The following is a 16,668-nucleotide window of genomic DNA, read 5'->3' as shown; positions in this document are numbered from 1 at the left end:
TAAAATAAAAATTAAATAAAAAAAAAAGAATAGATGGGTTTGAAGGAACTTGTTTGAGCCCAAAACACACTCCTCATTTCTGATCTAACCTGGCAAGGTCAGTAAATATCTAGTTAACTGCAGAGTCCAATTCAGGAGCTGTTACCACATATGGCTATTAAAATTATTTCAAATCAGATACAAACAAAAAGTCAGTTCCTCACTGCTCAATAGCCACATGTGGCAAGTGGCTACCATTCGGAACACATGGAGAACAGAAAGTTCTACTGGACAGCACTGTGTATAGTATCTCCTGCTTGAATTGGCCTGATCATAAGAGATACTCACTCTGAAATCTTTACTCACCACTACAAGGCATCTTTATACACCTTTAAAAAGGGGGCAAAATAAATAAATAAATAAAAAGGGGACAATAATCCTTTTCATTTTTAACTAATAAAGGTAAAATTATATACCACACAGGACATTCAACACTCTTTAGTAGAAAGGCACTGGGTCTTCTTGGGTCTCTCAATCAAAACTGAGAGAAAGTAAAAGACAAGTAAGAGAAATGGAAGCTGGAAAAAAAGAAATGCAAGCTGATTAGGCTAGAGTGAAACAGTTCATTTCACTCCCGTGACTGTTTTGCTGTAAAAAAAGAGTTACTCTCACCCCAGATGATTAAGGATACACAGAAATTGTGCTTAGTTGCTCAATCGTGTCCATCTGACTCTCTGTGACTGCATGGACTGTAGCCCGCCAGGCTCCTCTGTCCATGGGATTCTTCAGGCAAGAAAACTGGAGTGGGTTGCCATGCCCTCCACCATATGCAGAAATTAATGGACCATTAATAAGAAGCAATTATTCTTTAGAAATAATTCATGACTGCCGAAAACAAAATCAAGTGAAGTGGAAATTTAGGTGGGTGAGGAGGGGGGAAAAAGAGCAGGAACATGTTTCGCAGTAAGAAAACTGCAATTAGAATCAGAAATATTTTAAAGAGGGCTTTTTGTCTGAGGATATAACTAAATCTACTTCAATAATATTGGTTACCTAACTAAAGAAAATGAACAAAGTTTTGTTCATAACAGATATCTACATGAGCAAAACTTACCCACGTGCAAAGAAAGCTTCCAATGAAGGCTGTCGTAATATTTCACCACAAATTGTCACCCCTGACTGGTGCTCAAGAGAACCGAACACACACAGTTAACAAGGTAGAGAAGTGCAAACTCTCCTAAAAGGAGACACTGGCCCCCTTCCCCCGCACAAGGACATTTGCCTCTCTAGTCAGTGGAATGCTGAAAGTGCAGGCCTAGGTGCTAAGGGAAGAGAACATAGGGCAATCTTGTGTGTGTGTGTGGTGGGAGGTATTTTTAAAAATAAGTGCGGCAGGAGAATCCTGTTTCGCCCAGTTTACGATTCAGATGGTTATTTCCAGTTATGGGTACGTATTAAAGTGCTGTTTTGAAACAAAGACACATAGTACTACTTAATAAAGGACTTTTGGTGTCTGGTGAAAAATTCAAGCTGTAGGGGCATTTCCTGCTCTGTATTTATTAATTTCAGGTATTTCTTTATGTCCTCCTCTCTCTTTCCTTCTGCTTATACAAAATATAGCAAAAATGAATATGAAAAGTGGGAGAGAAAGAGAAAAACAAGGGAAGGGATAAGAAGAAAGTGCATTTAATAGATCTACCATAGAAGCTGGGGTTGCACACTGGCTGACCTGCTAAACCAACAGTTAACTTGGTACCAAAGGCAAAACGAAGTCGCGAAGTCGTGTCCGACTCTTTGCGACCCCATGGACTGCAGTCCACCAGGCTCCTCCGTCCATGGGATTTTCCAGGCAAGAGTACTGGAGTGGGTTGCCATTTCCTTTTCCAGGGGATCTTCCCGACCCACGGATTGAACCCAGGTCTCCCGCATTGTAGGCAGATGCTTTTACCGTCTGAGCCACCAAAGACAGATCAATTGCTCAGGATGGGGACAACTTGGTCTGGGCAGGGACTTGTCCTGCAGGCCCTGAAAGTGAGTGTGGGTTACCTGGCCCTGCCCAGTAAGTTCCCCTAGAGCTAGTGCCAGCTTCACCACATCATCAAACCTAGGATACAGGAGGTGGCCTGGCCCCTGCATTCCCTGAAACTGTTCAATTACGTGGTCTCCACAGTTAGGGGGTGTGTCCTGTCAGTCAACCAGAACTTGGTGATCATAATCAGAGTGGCTTCTGTGAACAGGAGCTAGGAAGGCACAATGTTAGCCTTGGGGGGAATGGCCAGACCTGGCCTCACAGAGCCCACCCTGAAGAGGGGGTTCCCCACTGGACCTGACACTGAATGCGGAGTGTGCACGCTGGCTAATACTGCTCTCCTCCCACTGTTTCATCAATATTATACCATGCTTTTCCATGATAACAGCCCAACATTTACCAGAAAGCCAAGCCTACTCCTTTTCCACACGTTGTGAATAATCCAAGACAATAATCCGTGTCAGGACCTTGGCACCTGCCCACACTGGGGAAAGCAAAAGCAGCCTCTCCCCTTGAGAGCCTGAGGGTCCAGGCAGGTTTTGTCTTATTGCAGGGGAGGCTGTTTTATCAAAGCATCTTTTCATTTCCACACAAGAGAGCTACAATAGGCTGAATACTACAGCATACATCTTGTTCTTCATGCGACACTCAATGCGATGGTGCCCTATGTGACCAACAGAACTTTCTGCCATGAGGGAAATGTTTTAGATCACCATGTCCAATATGTGAGCCACTAGCCACAGTGACTACTGAGCATCTGAACTGTTGACTAGTCCATGTAGAGATGAGCTGGAAGTGTAAGGTCTTCCACTGGTTTTGGAACACTTGGTGCAAAGGACAGAATGTGAGATATTTCATTAATAATTCTTTATATTAATTACATGTTAAAATGACAATATTTTGGATATACTGAGTTAAATAGTTAAGGCTAACATTCTATTTGCATTAGCTAGCACCAACATATACTCAGTAGTTTTCTTTAAATTGTTCTTTAAATTGAATATTTTTTTCATATTGTACTTCATGCTGAAAATATTCATGAAATTAGTTTGATGTATTAGTTGTATTTTTATAACACAAGGAAAGAATCCACAGGACTATTAATCTAAAACTGAGAAGATAAGTTTGTCCACATGTAATCTAAATCATCTTGTGTATCACACCCTTTGGGAAATGCTGGTCCAGGGCAAAACTACTCAGAGTGTGGCCTGTGGACAGATGCCAGACTCCTTATGGTTCATTATTGTACACAGTACGATATAAATTGAAAGCACATATTTAGAAACATTTGTAGTTATTTGACAAAGCAATCTGATACCCATTGATATCCTGGAATCTGGCAAACAAGAGATTCTGTTAAATGAAGCTTCTCTCTAAGCATTTTTGTTGATACAATTTTTGCTGTAGTTCTAAGAAATGAAGGTCATCATCAACTTTATACAGAAAAGTAACTGTGTACGATAAAAAAGGCACACAAAATCTTCATAAAATGTGTATCAACAGTACTAAGCTAGATCTTGAGTAGGGTACAGAAAATGTGGGAGGCATGGCCCATGCACAAAAGGAGTTTGTTATAATCTATCTGGAATAGAACAGAGGCATGGAGATTAAAAATACTTAACTCTAGAGTCAAACACACTTGGGTTTGAGCCCTGGCTTGCCACTTAATGTGTGACCTTGACCAACTTATTTAAACTTCTTTTTTTGCTGAGTCTCGTGGCTTGCAGGATCTTAATTCCATGACTAGGGATCAAACCCAGGCCCTGGCAGTGAATGCACCAAGTCAAGGAATTCCCTTACTTAACATCTCAATTTCAAGGTACTTACCTGTTACAGTTGAGAACCTCTAGAAAAGGAGATTCCTCCTCTTCCATTAGGTGCTTACCACACATTACCTCAAGAGGTGGAGTATATTTCCCCTCCCCTTGAATCTGGGCTGGCTCTGTGAACTTGCTTTGACCACCAAATGCAGCAGAAAGGACATTCTAGGACCTTCAAGTCTGGGCCATAAGAAAAGTGGCAACTTGTGGTTCCCTGCTCTTGACGCACAGCTGCCAAACCAGGAAATACCATCATAAGCATCATCATACCACCTGCCCTGTGAGTGCTTACTATGCTGAGCACATTATGAGTTCTATTGTGCTAAATCTCCCAACAAAGCCCACCAGACTACTGACCAGCATCCACCCCATCTCTCACCTACCTGATTCAGCCCTGAAATTCCTTCTGTTGTGTAAGTCAATCAGTACAGCTAATACAGAAGGCAAAATGTCACTGTGGAGAACAGTATGGAGAGTCCTTAAAAAAACTAGGAATGGATTCTTTACCAGCTGAGCTACCAAGGAAGCCCAAAACTACCATATGACCCAACTATCCTATTACTGGGCATATAGTCTGAGGAAACCATAACTGAAAAAGACACGTGTACCCCAATGTTCATTGCAGCACTATTTACAATAGCCAGGACATGGAAGCAACCTAGATGCCTGTCAACAGATGAATGGATAAAGAAGTTGTGGTACATATATACAATGGAATATTACTCCGCCATAAAAAAAGAATGCATTTAAATCAGTTCTAATGAGGTGGATGAACCTAGAGCCTGTTATACAGAGTGGCATCATAAAAAGAAAAACAAATATTGTATATTAATGCATATATGTGGAATCTAGAAAGATGGTACTGATGAACCTATATGGGCAGCAATGGAAATGCAGACGTAGAGAACAGACTTGTAGCACAGTGGGGGAAGGAGAGGGTGGGACGAATTGAGAGAGAAGCATGGAAACATGTATATTAACATACATAAAATAGATAGCCAATAGGAATTTGCCGTATGATGTAGGGAGCTCAACCTGGTACTCTGTGACAACCTAGAGGAGTAGGAGGGAGGTTCCAGAGGGAGGAGACGTATGTATATCTATGGCTGATTCATGTTGATATATGGGAGAAATGAACACAATATTGTAAAGGAATTATCCTTCAATTAAAAATAAATAAATTTTCAAAAAGAAGATAAAATGTTCTTTCAAAAACTGAACCATTCCAGAAGATGGGGCATCTGAATGAGAGGAAAATATCCTTTAATTTTGGAGAGGAAAGGGGGTTAGGGACAGAAATGAAAGACTTTGACTAGTTGTGTCACCAGGCTCAGGACATCAAAAAAAAATAAACAGTTTATAGTCAGACAGGCTTTCAGGAATCTGCCCTGAAGGTTCTGCCAAGTCCAAGTCCACCAGTGCTGTCACTCAACAAAGCCAGAAGCCCCAGACCAAATGCAACTTTGTCTCTTTGTCTCCTGACCTAGGGGAGTGGGAATGTCTTTCTCAAGGCCAAAGGGACTCATGATGTTAGAACACGTGCACAAGCTCAACTCATTCCTCTTAGGTTCAAACAATTTTAGTATTAAAGTGGTCAAGAATGGTTATAGGGAATTCCCTGTGGGTCCAGTGGTTAGGGCTCTGCGATTTCATTACCAAGGGGTTCAATCCCTGGCTGGGGAACTAAGATCCCACAAGCTGCGTGGCTGGACAATTTAAAAAAAAAGTTTCAAATACAACTTTGAGAGAGGATGAAGAACTCTGAATTTCTTGGGGCCGGACTCTCAAACTTTCAAACTTGGTCCCATCCTACTGTGGCCCCCAGGGGAGTCTCTCCTGAACTTCCAGTTTGCACCCTTCCATTCTCCTAATCTGGGTGGGAGGTGAGCAGGGAACTTCATCTCAGTTCAGTTCAGTTGCTCAGTCGTGTCCAACTCTTTACGACCCCATGGACTGCAGCATACCAGGCTTCCCTGTCCATCACCAATTCCCGGAGCTTACTCAAACTTGTCCATTGAGTTGGTGATGCCATCCTACCATCTCATCCTCTGTCATCCCCTTCTCCCGCCTTCACTCTTTCCCAGCACCTGGGTCTTTTCTAGTGAGTCAGTTCTTCGCATCAGGTGGCCAAAGTATTGGAGTTTCAGCTTCAACATCAGTCCTTCCAATGAATATTCAGGACTAATTTCCTTCAGTATGGAATGGTTGGATCTCCTTGCTGTCCAAGGGACTCTCACCTCAAAGCAATTCCCTTCCGACCAGGGAACTATGGGCAAATGAATTCAACTTAGGAAACAGTATTTACCTGCAGAAAGCACTGGAAAGCTCAACATGTTCTGTAATTCCACTATACCAATCTCCTCCACCGACATACTCCTTCAATCCGACTTGTGAGTATCTACTCAACCCAGTGGAGCTGCTCCCAGCCTAATGCAATTGTTGAACATCAATTACAGACCTACTGTGTGCAAAAACTTTGAGGATGAGTAGGATGACCATAGAGCCACTCTTTGCACCAGGTGGCACTGTGGGAGGTACCTGTAACCTGGACCCAGGCCTTACTCTCAAGCTGATCATCTAATAGAAGGGACACTGTATGACTAGCTCAAGCATTTACTATGTCAAGCACTGCTTTACAGCTACTAATTCCTTCTTCTTCAAAGCAGTTCTTCTATTCCTTCCCCCCACCACAGTGTTCTTACACCCATTTTAAAGGTGAGAAAACTGAAGCTCAACAATGTCTCTGCAGGTGAGAAAGCAGGAAGAGGAGATATGGCATTCACACCCAGGCAGTCAGGGCTCTCTTCACAGTGGGCCCCCAAAGAACATCTGCCGAGAGGAGCTGGAAGGTTAATGTCATCACATGGGCAGAATAAGAAGAGTGCTTTCCTGCAGGTGCTACAGGCACAAAAAAAGACGAAGTTCCTTAATTCAGACTGAGAGGGGCCTAGAGGAAGTGAATACCAACGGGAAAAGTGGAGAAGGGCGCATTTCAGACTGAGGGGAGCAGAGGACCTGTGTGACACCAAGGCAGTCTGACAGACTCTGGTGACAGTCCTCTTCCTGCCTTCTAAAGGTACTTAAGCAGATTCAAGCAACAGGTGCTTGCACCTCATTCCTTATATCATGCACATAACAAAAGCACTAAAGAGAACAGTACTCTGGTAATTTCCATCCAAGGGTGTAGGTAAAGGGAAAGAAAGCAAGCATCACTGGGGGATAATAGGGAAAAATGCACAGGATTTCAATATTAGAAGAACCTGCTGCTAGAGGAAACAACCAGAAAGGTATTCCCATGAGACCTTCTCCCAGGAAAACCACTTGCCGGCCCATACCCCCCCACTATGAAATTGTCTGAGAGCCTAAACATCTCTGGAATTTGTCTTTTCTGACCCTCAAAGCACTCAGCACAAACTTAGGAACAATGGTTGACCCTCAAGAAATGCAGGTTGAATCTCTTCAGGAACAGGTCCCAAATGATAAAGCCTTGGATGGCCAAGAATAATCACTATCAGGATGGATAATCATAAAAACCTCAATCATCAAGACTCCTCTGAGGATGACATTATTTTTCAAAATACCTAGCCTCACAAAACCTGCTTTAAAAGAGCAAACCCTTCTACTACCTGACACCTAAATTGAATACTCCAATTTTTCCACACCAACCCTAATAATGTACATGGAAGTTTATTAACTATTTTATCTTTTAAAAAATCTTTTGTTTGGGGCCGCACCGGGTGGCTTGCAGGATCTTAGTTCCCTGACCAGGGATCAAACTCCTCCCCTCTGCAATGGAAGGGAGGAGTCTTAACCTCTGGACCGCCTGGGAAGTCCCTGAAATATTTTAAACCTTCACAGAACGTGTCTTTCCGTATTTCTGTTGTCAAATGAAGGAATATAGCTTTAAGCTATGTTTTACAATAAAAGTTTTCAACTAGAACTTAATAAGAATGGTACCCTTATTTGTTGTTGTTGTTGTTTAGTCGCGAGGTCGTGTCCGACTCTTCGCGACTCCATGGACTGTAGCCCGCTAGACTCCTCTGTCCATGGGATTTCTCTTATTAAGTGCCTTCAAATAAAATAAAATACCACAGATAAATTTCAGGCCCAACCATACAGCTCCACCTTGACTCTACAACATCAAAACTACCTAGTTATTTAAACTCTCAACCGAATTAAAATGTGAATTTTAACAACCTTCCTTTCCCAATGTTTTATTCTATTAGGTTCCCCTCCCCCAACCTGGTTCTAACGGATGGGTAGGTTTTGGGTTCTTTCCTAGCAGATGCGACCGAGTTTCTCAAGCAAAAAAGACGAAAACAGAAGTACGTGTTTATAGTATTTATATCACAATCCTGTGATAATTGTTAAATTCTGCCTTTCAAAATATGCATGATGAAAAACGCAAACCGGGCAAGATTTAAGCCACCCCCTCCTTCTCTAAATGATACAAATGAAGGCCCAATTAAAAAAAATACCACTTCCCCCATGAAAATCTTGTTTTAAGTGATTCAATAACATTTCCTTTGAGTTCCTTCCCTTCCTTGGTACACCTTACATAAAACACGCAGATCTTCACGATGTGATAAATCTCCAAATCCTTTACTTAAGATCGGCGCGTTTTTGTGGGAAGCATGCTATACTGCGGTAAAAACACGTCTTAAAAATAGCTCCCATTAACTTGAAAAAAAAAAAAAAAAGATGCTGTCAGGAAAAACATGAAATCGGTTTCCACGTCGCTTACACCTCCGCACTACCTGCAACCACTTTACAGAACGTTAAAAGACGCGAGACTAGCTTATCGAAAATTCCGTCAAATGTCCTCAAAATCTCTGCCCGCTTCGCTCGTTTGTGGGCAGCCAATACGGGGACCGTGCCTCCTCAGCTCCCAGCAGCTGCAGCCCCGAGGGCCGAGGGCTCATCTGCCGCGCGGCCCCGTCAGACCCCGGGGCAGTGTACCCGCGGCCTCGGTGAGCACGAGCGGGCGGCAGGGGAACCCGGCTGGGGGCTCGCACCTGGCCGCTCCGCCGGCGGGTGACGCGCGGGTTCGCCCCCCCGGGGACGCCGCGAAGCACCGAGCTGGGCTGCCACTCGCGCTCGACGCCCGAGACGCAGAGTGGGCGGGCGCGCAGGCCCCGGCGACCCCCGGTGCCGGCTCGGCCGAGCCCGGTGCCCCCCATGCCGGCTGCTCCAGGAGACTGGGCCAGACACTCGGGGCCCCTAGGGCATCACGCATGGCCTCTGCCGCCACCCCTCAAACCAAGCACACCTGTCACCCACCCTGAGCCACCCCCCAATGGCACCCACTCACTCAGGTCACCTGAGAGGGGGTGTCCCCTGTCAGCGGCGCTGTGAGGGGCGCGGCCTTGGGACCCCGCGCCCAGACGACTCCAGGCAGAGCAGAGGATGTGAGCCCCGCTCCGCGCCCCGCCTCCCACACCGTGCTCTCCACAGCCTCTGCCGGCGGGCCCGCCCCGCCCCCCTCGGGGGCCTGAGGCGCCCACGCGCCCGCCTCAGCCGAGAGCCCCCTACCTGAAGGCCGGTGGTTGGGCGGTGAGGTCCTCACCGCGCCCGGTTCGGCCATCTTCCCAGGAAGCGGAGGGGCCCGCGTAGCCCCCTCCGTCCCGGCTGCCGCCGCGCAGCAGACGCCGTGCTCCATCGGGATGCCGAGGCTGCACAGGCGCACTGCCCCTGCCGCCGCGCTGTGGAACCCGCGCGCGTCCCCCCCCCACGACGTGCACGTGCGATGTGCGCACAGGTTCTCAAGCTGCGCATGCGTACCGCGTCCACACGCGAGGTGCACACGGGTCCTCACGCAGCAGGCGCGTACCTCATGCACTTAGCAAGATGCACAGCCACTCTCACGCATCACGCCTACACGGCATGCATATGCAATGTGCACACTGTTTCTCACAGAGCTCCCACACACCGCGTGCGCGTTCGAGGTGTACACTGGTCTTCACAGCGTGAAAGAACACACTGCATGGACACCGTTCCCCATACGGTGCTTACACACAGCAGGCAGCGTACACATCCCAGTGTAAACACACATCCTCACACAGTGTACACACTCAGTGTTATACACAGGGAATGCGGTTTCTCGCAGCATGCACTCACATCCTCACTCAGTTTGCAAACAGTGCACACACACCTGCCCACCCAGCATGCACACGTTCTCACACACCGTGCATTCATATCCTCACACGGCTCACATTAAGTTCACACACACTAGGCAACCACATACTTAGAGCTGCAGCTCTGGCAACAGGTCCTAGCAGGGCCTCGGGCAGGTGCCACTTGGCCCGTGCCATGTGTGCAGACGTCTCCCTTCAAGCACAGGCGCGCAGGGGCGGCAGGAGCTAGGGCCTCCCTCACTGCAGTCAGACTTGCAGCTAACCAGAGGAGACTCCGGGACGGCAGCTGGGTGAACCTTCAAGGAAGAGCAGAGGTATGTAGTCTGCCTTCCAACTGTGCCCCTACTCCCTGTTGACTCCACTTGAGGACTACTCAATGGTTCCTTCCTTACAGGAGCACAAATAATGCACACAGGTACCTGTAACAGTGTCTGCCTGCAACGCAGGAGGACCCAGGTTCGATCCTTGGGAATATCCTCTGGAGTAGGGAATGGCAACCCACTCCAGTATTCTAGCCTGGAGAATCCCAAGGACAGAGGAGCCTGGCGGGCTACAGTAGTCTGTGGGGTCGCAGAGTTGGACAAGACTGAGCGACTAACCGGAGAAGGCAATGGCACCCCACTCCAGTACTCTTGCCTGGAAAATCCCATGGATGGAGGAGCCTGGTAGGCTACAGTCCGTGGGGTTGCTAAGAGTGGGACACGACTGAGCGACTTCACTTTCACTTTTCACTTTCATGCACTGGAGAAGGAAATGGCAACCCACTCCAGTGTTCTTGCCTGGAGAATCCCAGGGATGGGGTCGCACAGAGTCAGACACGACTGAAGCGACTTAGCAGCAGCAGCAGCAGCAGCAGCAGCAGAGCGACTAACAAACACTAGTACTACTAGACAAATCTCTGCAAGGAGAACATCTCTGCTGCAGCGTTCTCTGCTGGATGGTGACCAGCCCCCAGATTTTAACTTTCACCCCCCCCCCCCCAGGGAAAAATGCATGATTTAAAAAAGAGCAACAGAGCTGAATGGGGGTGGGGTGGAATGGCGGGGTATGTGATGATGATGAAAACGTTCTACAATTAATTACATTATGGTGATGGTTGACTCTTTTAAAGTGTACAAAAACCTCTGTACATTTTAAATGGGTGAAGTTTATAGTGTGTCAATTATACAAAACACAAAACCCTGACAAGTTGAAACCCTCAGTAACTTATCGCTGGGTTCTTAGTGATAAGCTTGGAGAGTCCCTCTGTTGGCACAAAAATGTGATGAACGTTTTCCTAACACTCCCGAAGGTGTGCTGGGTGTAGGGTGCAACTATGGTGAGATAGCCAGGAGTTTAAATACAAATGGGCAGCAAAGTGGGCAAGCTGGGGCTGGTCCCTTGGCTGTAATGAAAAGTGTTCCTAACCCAGTAAGATTAAAACATGTTAATTAGGGCACTGGAGCTGTTTTTTTTTTCTTCTTCTTCTTACAGTGGAAGGATGGAGTCTTAACCATTGGACCACCAGGGAATTCCTCAAACACCTTGAAATCTGTTAAACCACCTAGTATGTTAGTTAATGCAGCAGTTCTCATTTTTTTTTTTTTTTGCCTCGAGCCCCTTTACAGTAGGGGTTGGCAAACTACAGCCCATGGGCCAAATGTAGCCCACTTTTTAAATAGTTTTACTGGAATATAGCCACTGTCATTTTTTTACATCTTGTCTCAGGCTGCTTTTGTGAAACACCCGCAGAGCTTAGTTGTAACACAGATCATAGAGCCTACAAAACTTAAAAATTTTTTTTGGTCCTTTAGTAAAACCTGACTAATTCCTACTTTACACCTAAAATTAAGAATCCCAAAGAACTTCTCTATCTGCTGATGCTGGTGGATACTTTCCAAAACTGTTTTTACCTGAAAGCACCCGTGTTAATATTACAACACTGTCAGTTTTCTTTGAAGTAAGTTCACTTGGGGGAATATTTATGTTAGAAAATTTTTAGATTTGTTCCTTTTAACAATAAACCTAAATTTTAACATAAATAACATCTCTTTATTGTCCAGCTTAACTGAAAATTGAGTCTCATATCTGCCTTTGTATTCAATGTATTACAGTAGGTTGTTTAAACACACGAAGAAAATCTAGCCTCTATGTCCTTGGAAAAGAGAGAAATAGTTTTCCAGGTAAGAATGTTCTTGATACTACACACAATCTTGACAAATGGTAACTTCAAGTTAGTTGCAATGCAGAATCTGACACAGATTTTTCATACTAGTACACTAAAATACAATCATTTAGAAAATACTACTTGACTCTGCTACAATCTTCCAAATGTCAACACATTTCATTCTATGATATTAAAAGTCACATCCATTACTACCACCACTGACCTCTTTACTGTGAAGCTGTCAAGCTAACGGTGGCAGTTATCAATTTTCCCCAACTCTTTTTCACTTAAAACTCAAATTTTATCACCTCCAACAAATGCTGTGTTTTCCTTGAAGTGACAGGGTCATTTCTTTCATTTTCGAGAAAATGCTGACCACGAACCCATTTCAATAACCAGTTTGTTAGTTGTTCAAGTAAAAATGGTATTCCATGAAAAATGATGGCTGGTTCAGTTTGCAACTCAATAATCACAGTTTTTCCCTGAGACAACTATTGTACTTCACAGCACACTTACCTATTAACTATTAAAAAGATGCGTACTCAAGGATGGAATTTAACTATATTAATCATTTTACTGCATATTAGAGACACTTTTAAACTTGCTTTTTAAAAGAAAATTGTCAGTTTCTACATTTGCTTTCAGAAGGTAAACTGTCAAGTTAATAAAGTCTTGATTCTTCTCAGATTTCTGAGCTATTTAAAACATAAATATGTACTAAACTTTATCAAATTTGCAAAAAGTCAACTAATTCTATATCTGAGTCTGGTGGATCAAATCAGCAATGAGACCTTACTCAGATTTTGTCTTCACTTTTTGATCTTCCATCAGGTTGTGAACCAAACAAAGCCTGGATTGCAACAGAAAAGACTGGCTTTATAAAACTGAGAAAGTTGACCAGAGAATAAGTATCTACTTCACCTGTCTCTGCACCTATGTCACTGGACCTATAAAATAAGGTCCAGTGAATGGGATTCTGGTAATTTGAGATCATTCTGGACAAATGACCTACGGTTAGAAAATGTCTTCAGTAGAGGTTTGTAACAAATTCACTTGCCCAGAAAATCCTGTATCTGGAGTCTGACCAAATGGATTCATTCAAATCAAACAACCAAAAACACAGAAATAAAAAAGCAGGTAATGTATATATTTCCCTCATACATCACAGATTTTTTTAAATCAAAATTTTAATGATCATGTTAAAAATAAAAGAATGATCATGAATAAAGTTTAGTTTAAAACATCATAGACAGTTTAAAAACAATCAACTTCATATGACATTGAAAGTTATTTCATATTTTATTTCTAATTGCAATAGTTTGCATCTGATTCCAGACAATGGGAATCATAATTCTAAACAATGGGAAAAGAAACCTCCAAATCAGTACTAATTAGCTGTCATGAATCTATAGTAAGAGACTGATTTAAGACTTAAGAATGAAATATGACCAGAGCTTACCAACATTACTAAACTTTTCTCTAAAGAAATATAGAGCAAGTTAGTATTTTGCAAAATATCTTTCTTTAGGCAATCTAGAAAATTCCATCTGTTAGTCTTATGCTGAATTAAATGAGGGTGGTAGCAATTATTTTAAATACTGTGTTGACATAAATATACAAATGTATTCTACACACTTCTTTTATTATAGGAACCAAAAGACTGCAAGTAAAAAATGATAAATTGAGAATATAAAAGGCATGCATATTATACCTTATACAGTCCTAGATATCAAGTGAATAGTGGCAGACACTGCTCTAAGTGCATCACACATATGAATATGTTATTAATCCTCCCAATAATGCTGCTTCTGCAGGTACTGTTATCTCTCATCTTACAGAGGGAGGGCCCTGAAGCTCAGACAAGCTGGAGAAGGTATGTGAGGTCACCTGCAGGTAAAGGGCAGAGTGGGGGCTGGGGCACAGGCTCTTCACTTATCACAAGCCCTCCTAAGCACAAGGCGGCTGTGGAGGAAGAGAAGATACAGTCCAACACACTCTCCAAATTCCTAAGAGTGTCTTATCACACTTACTAGTAAGACTTAATTTTTTTTCTAGACAGGAAGAAAAATGCAAGAATGCTACTTTAAGGTAAATAAAAATATACCAAGTGGTATGCAAAAGTTCACGGGAGTCCAAACTGTATAAATGAAACTTCCCCTTAGTAATAAGCAGGATAGAGATCTAAACATCTCATACCAAAACAAATCTTTTAAATTTAATCTTTATGATTGTCAGGGAACATAAAGAACTTACTTTTCATTTCACTGTCAAGCCACACAATACTGGATGTTGTTAAATCTGTATGCAATAAAGTATAAATCCAGCTAGGTATTTTATTTGAAACATGCTTTTATCTATTTGATTTCTCACTTGCTCTGAAGTCAGTACTTATAGCAGTTTGTATCTATTCAAGTTGTTATGCAACAGCCTATATTTTAATATTTACAGGAAAGATGAGATTACGTTAAGCTGTAAGTCACTATGAGTTTTGTAAGCAACTATGTTTATAGCCACAATTCCATGGATGTGGTGAGTAAACCAATGGCCATTTCCTTAATACAATACAAGAATTTTCATCATGCAGTTTATAGGCTCCGTAAGAGGTGGTCTTTTTGAGAAGCTGGATGTTCAAGAAAGACTCAACAATTAATTCTTGGCAAGTCTTTTTTTTTTTACACAAACATTTGGTTTGGTTATTTAACCACCTTAGTAACACGACTTTTATTTATACTCTAACTGGAATAAACACAGTGTAGAAAAACACAAGCCTGTCAAACTCAATAGTGATAACTATTACACCCTCTGCAGTAAGAATCATTATTCTCGGATTTCAAACACTTTATTTTCTTTCAGGGCACACCTTATAGCACTGTATTATAGGAATCAAACAGCATAACAAAAAAAATTTTTTTCTTAACGACCACTTCCATTCCAAATTCATGTGAAATATAATCCAATCAGTGAAACTAATTTTTTACATTAAAGACAATCAAGTAAAATAATTCCTCCAACTAGTGTTGCATATGAACTACGAGTTTACCTCAACTATTTTAATCAACGTGATTTGAGATCTTCTAGAGTGCAACAGCACCAGATGGGACTGTTACTACCTAGGCAAGAAAAAGTCACTTGCAAACACAAGAATTAGTGTCGTATTTGTAATTTGAAAATAATATTTAGACAGACCATTTGTTAGAGGAAGTTAAGTAGAAAAACCAATGTTGGAGTTGGACCACCCCTACCATGAACTGTAGCACAGATGCAGGGTCAAAACATTCTTGGTAAAATAATGTGAAGGAAAGATCTACATATGGCACAAATTTAGCAAAGCACTTTTATGTACAGAAGCCTAAATATCTTAGGAGGTTTAGATTACTGATGATGATGATCACGAAGTCAAATTTTTCAAAACTGGTTCCTTACAAGTGTGGAAAGCTACAAGAAGGACTTCTTTTATAGTATAAAAGGACTTCCTTTATATGATTTCTACATAGCTAGTGAGGTCTAGGTCCTGCCCTTCATTTCATCTTACTAGAAGTGATAATAGAAAACTAAGTAACACAGGGTAAATCTAAATTGTCAATAAAATACAAGCAAAAACACCTGTACACATAATAAAATACATCCTAAACACAAAGTAAGGGTTTAATATTCTCTACAGCACAATACTGACTTTATTATATTTCTCCCTTGTATGCAGCTCTTCCATTCAGAAACTGGAGACCATCTTTTCATTTCATTGTTATGCCTTCCTCTTTTCCCAGCTTAGAGATACTTTCCAAAAGGCTTAATTTGTACAAGCAGTTATGAAATTAAATTTTCATTTACACCTAAGTGTTTATAAAGTGCTCAAAATTCCAGCTTACACATATATGACTTCTGAAAATAAAACTTTTTGAACATTATCTTTTTGCTTTGCAAAAGTATTCTACATAGCATGTGATCACAGTCTTTTGTTGTTTGGGAAATCATCCATGAACAGTAAGTTAAGAAAAAAAAAGTTGCTAACTATATCAATGTCTCCAATGTTAAGATAACTGGGTGCCACCTAGTGTTTGATTTCTTCAACTACTAACTCTATAAATTCAAAATTGCTATTAAAACCCAGGTCCTAAAAACTGCACTTTGGAAATGCCTTTTTTGTTGACAGGCTTACAGTGGCAAAATAAGATCATGAAAAAAAAGTATATGATATCAAAGTTAGTATAAAAATAGCCAAATGCTACTTAAATATGAAAAACAGAACAATCATTTTTTACTTCAAATGAAGATTTCTGCTTCCCTTAAATTGTACCAAAATCTTAAGGGAACTAGGTAACTGGAATATATAAAAATTCACTGTACAGTCAACAGGTAAGTCAAAACTAGAGCTTAATTATAGTTTATAATGAGTGTACGGCAAGTGGTTTATTTGAAACATCCATTTACTTATTACTGGAAGTGGTCGAAGTGGCAAAGGCAGTAATGCATTTTTTCCCTTTTTGAAAGCTCCATTATACCAAAATAACAAAGTGGCCTTAAAATTTCACTTAAGAGAATTCAGCATTACCAGTTTTTAAA

General features: G+C 42.3%; 1 protein-coding gene across 1 annotated transcript in view; it reads right to left on the bottom strand.

Moving 5' to 3' along the window:
* MAP7D2 (MAP7 domain containing 2) overlaps positions 1-9,486 on the bottom strand; it is a 97,796-nt gene extending 88,310 nt beyond the window's left edge. The window contains exon 1 of the mRNA XM_061135932.1: positions 9,361-9,486. Within this exon, the coding sequence (XP_060991915.1) occupies positions 9,361-9,412 (52 nt within the window). The 5' untranslated portion in view covers positions 9,413-9,486. The remainder of the gene's footprint in view (positions 1-9,360) is intronic.
* Positions 9,487-16,668: the final 7,182 nt, after the last annotated feature.

The sequence above is a fragment of the Dama dama genome, chromosome X (genome assembly GCF_033118175.1).
Source record: "Dama dama isolate Ldn47 chromosome X, ASM3311817v1, whole genome shotgun sequence".
Lineage (NCBI taxonomy): Eukaryota > Metazoa > Chordata > Mammalia > Artiodactyla > Cervidae > Dama > Dama dama.
Note: the sequence above shows the minus strand (reverse complement) of the source record. Positions and strands in the feature narration are given on the sequence as shown.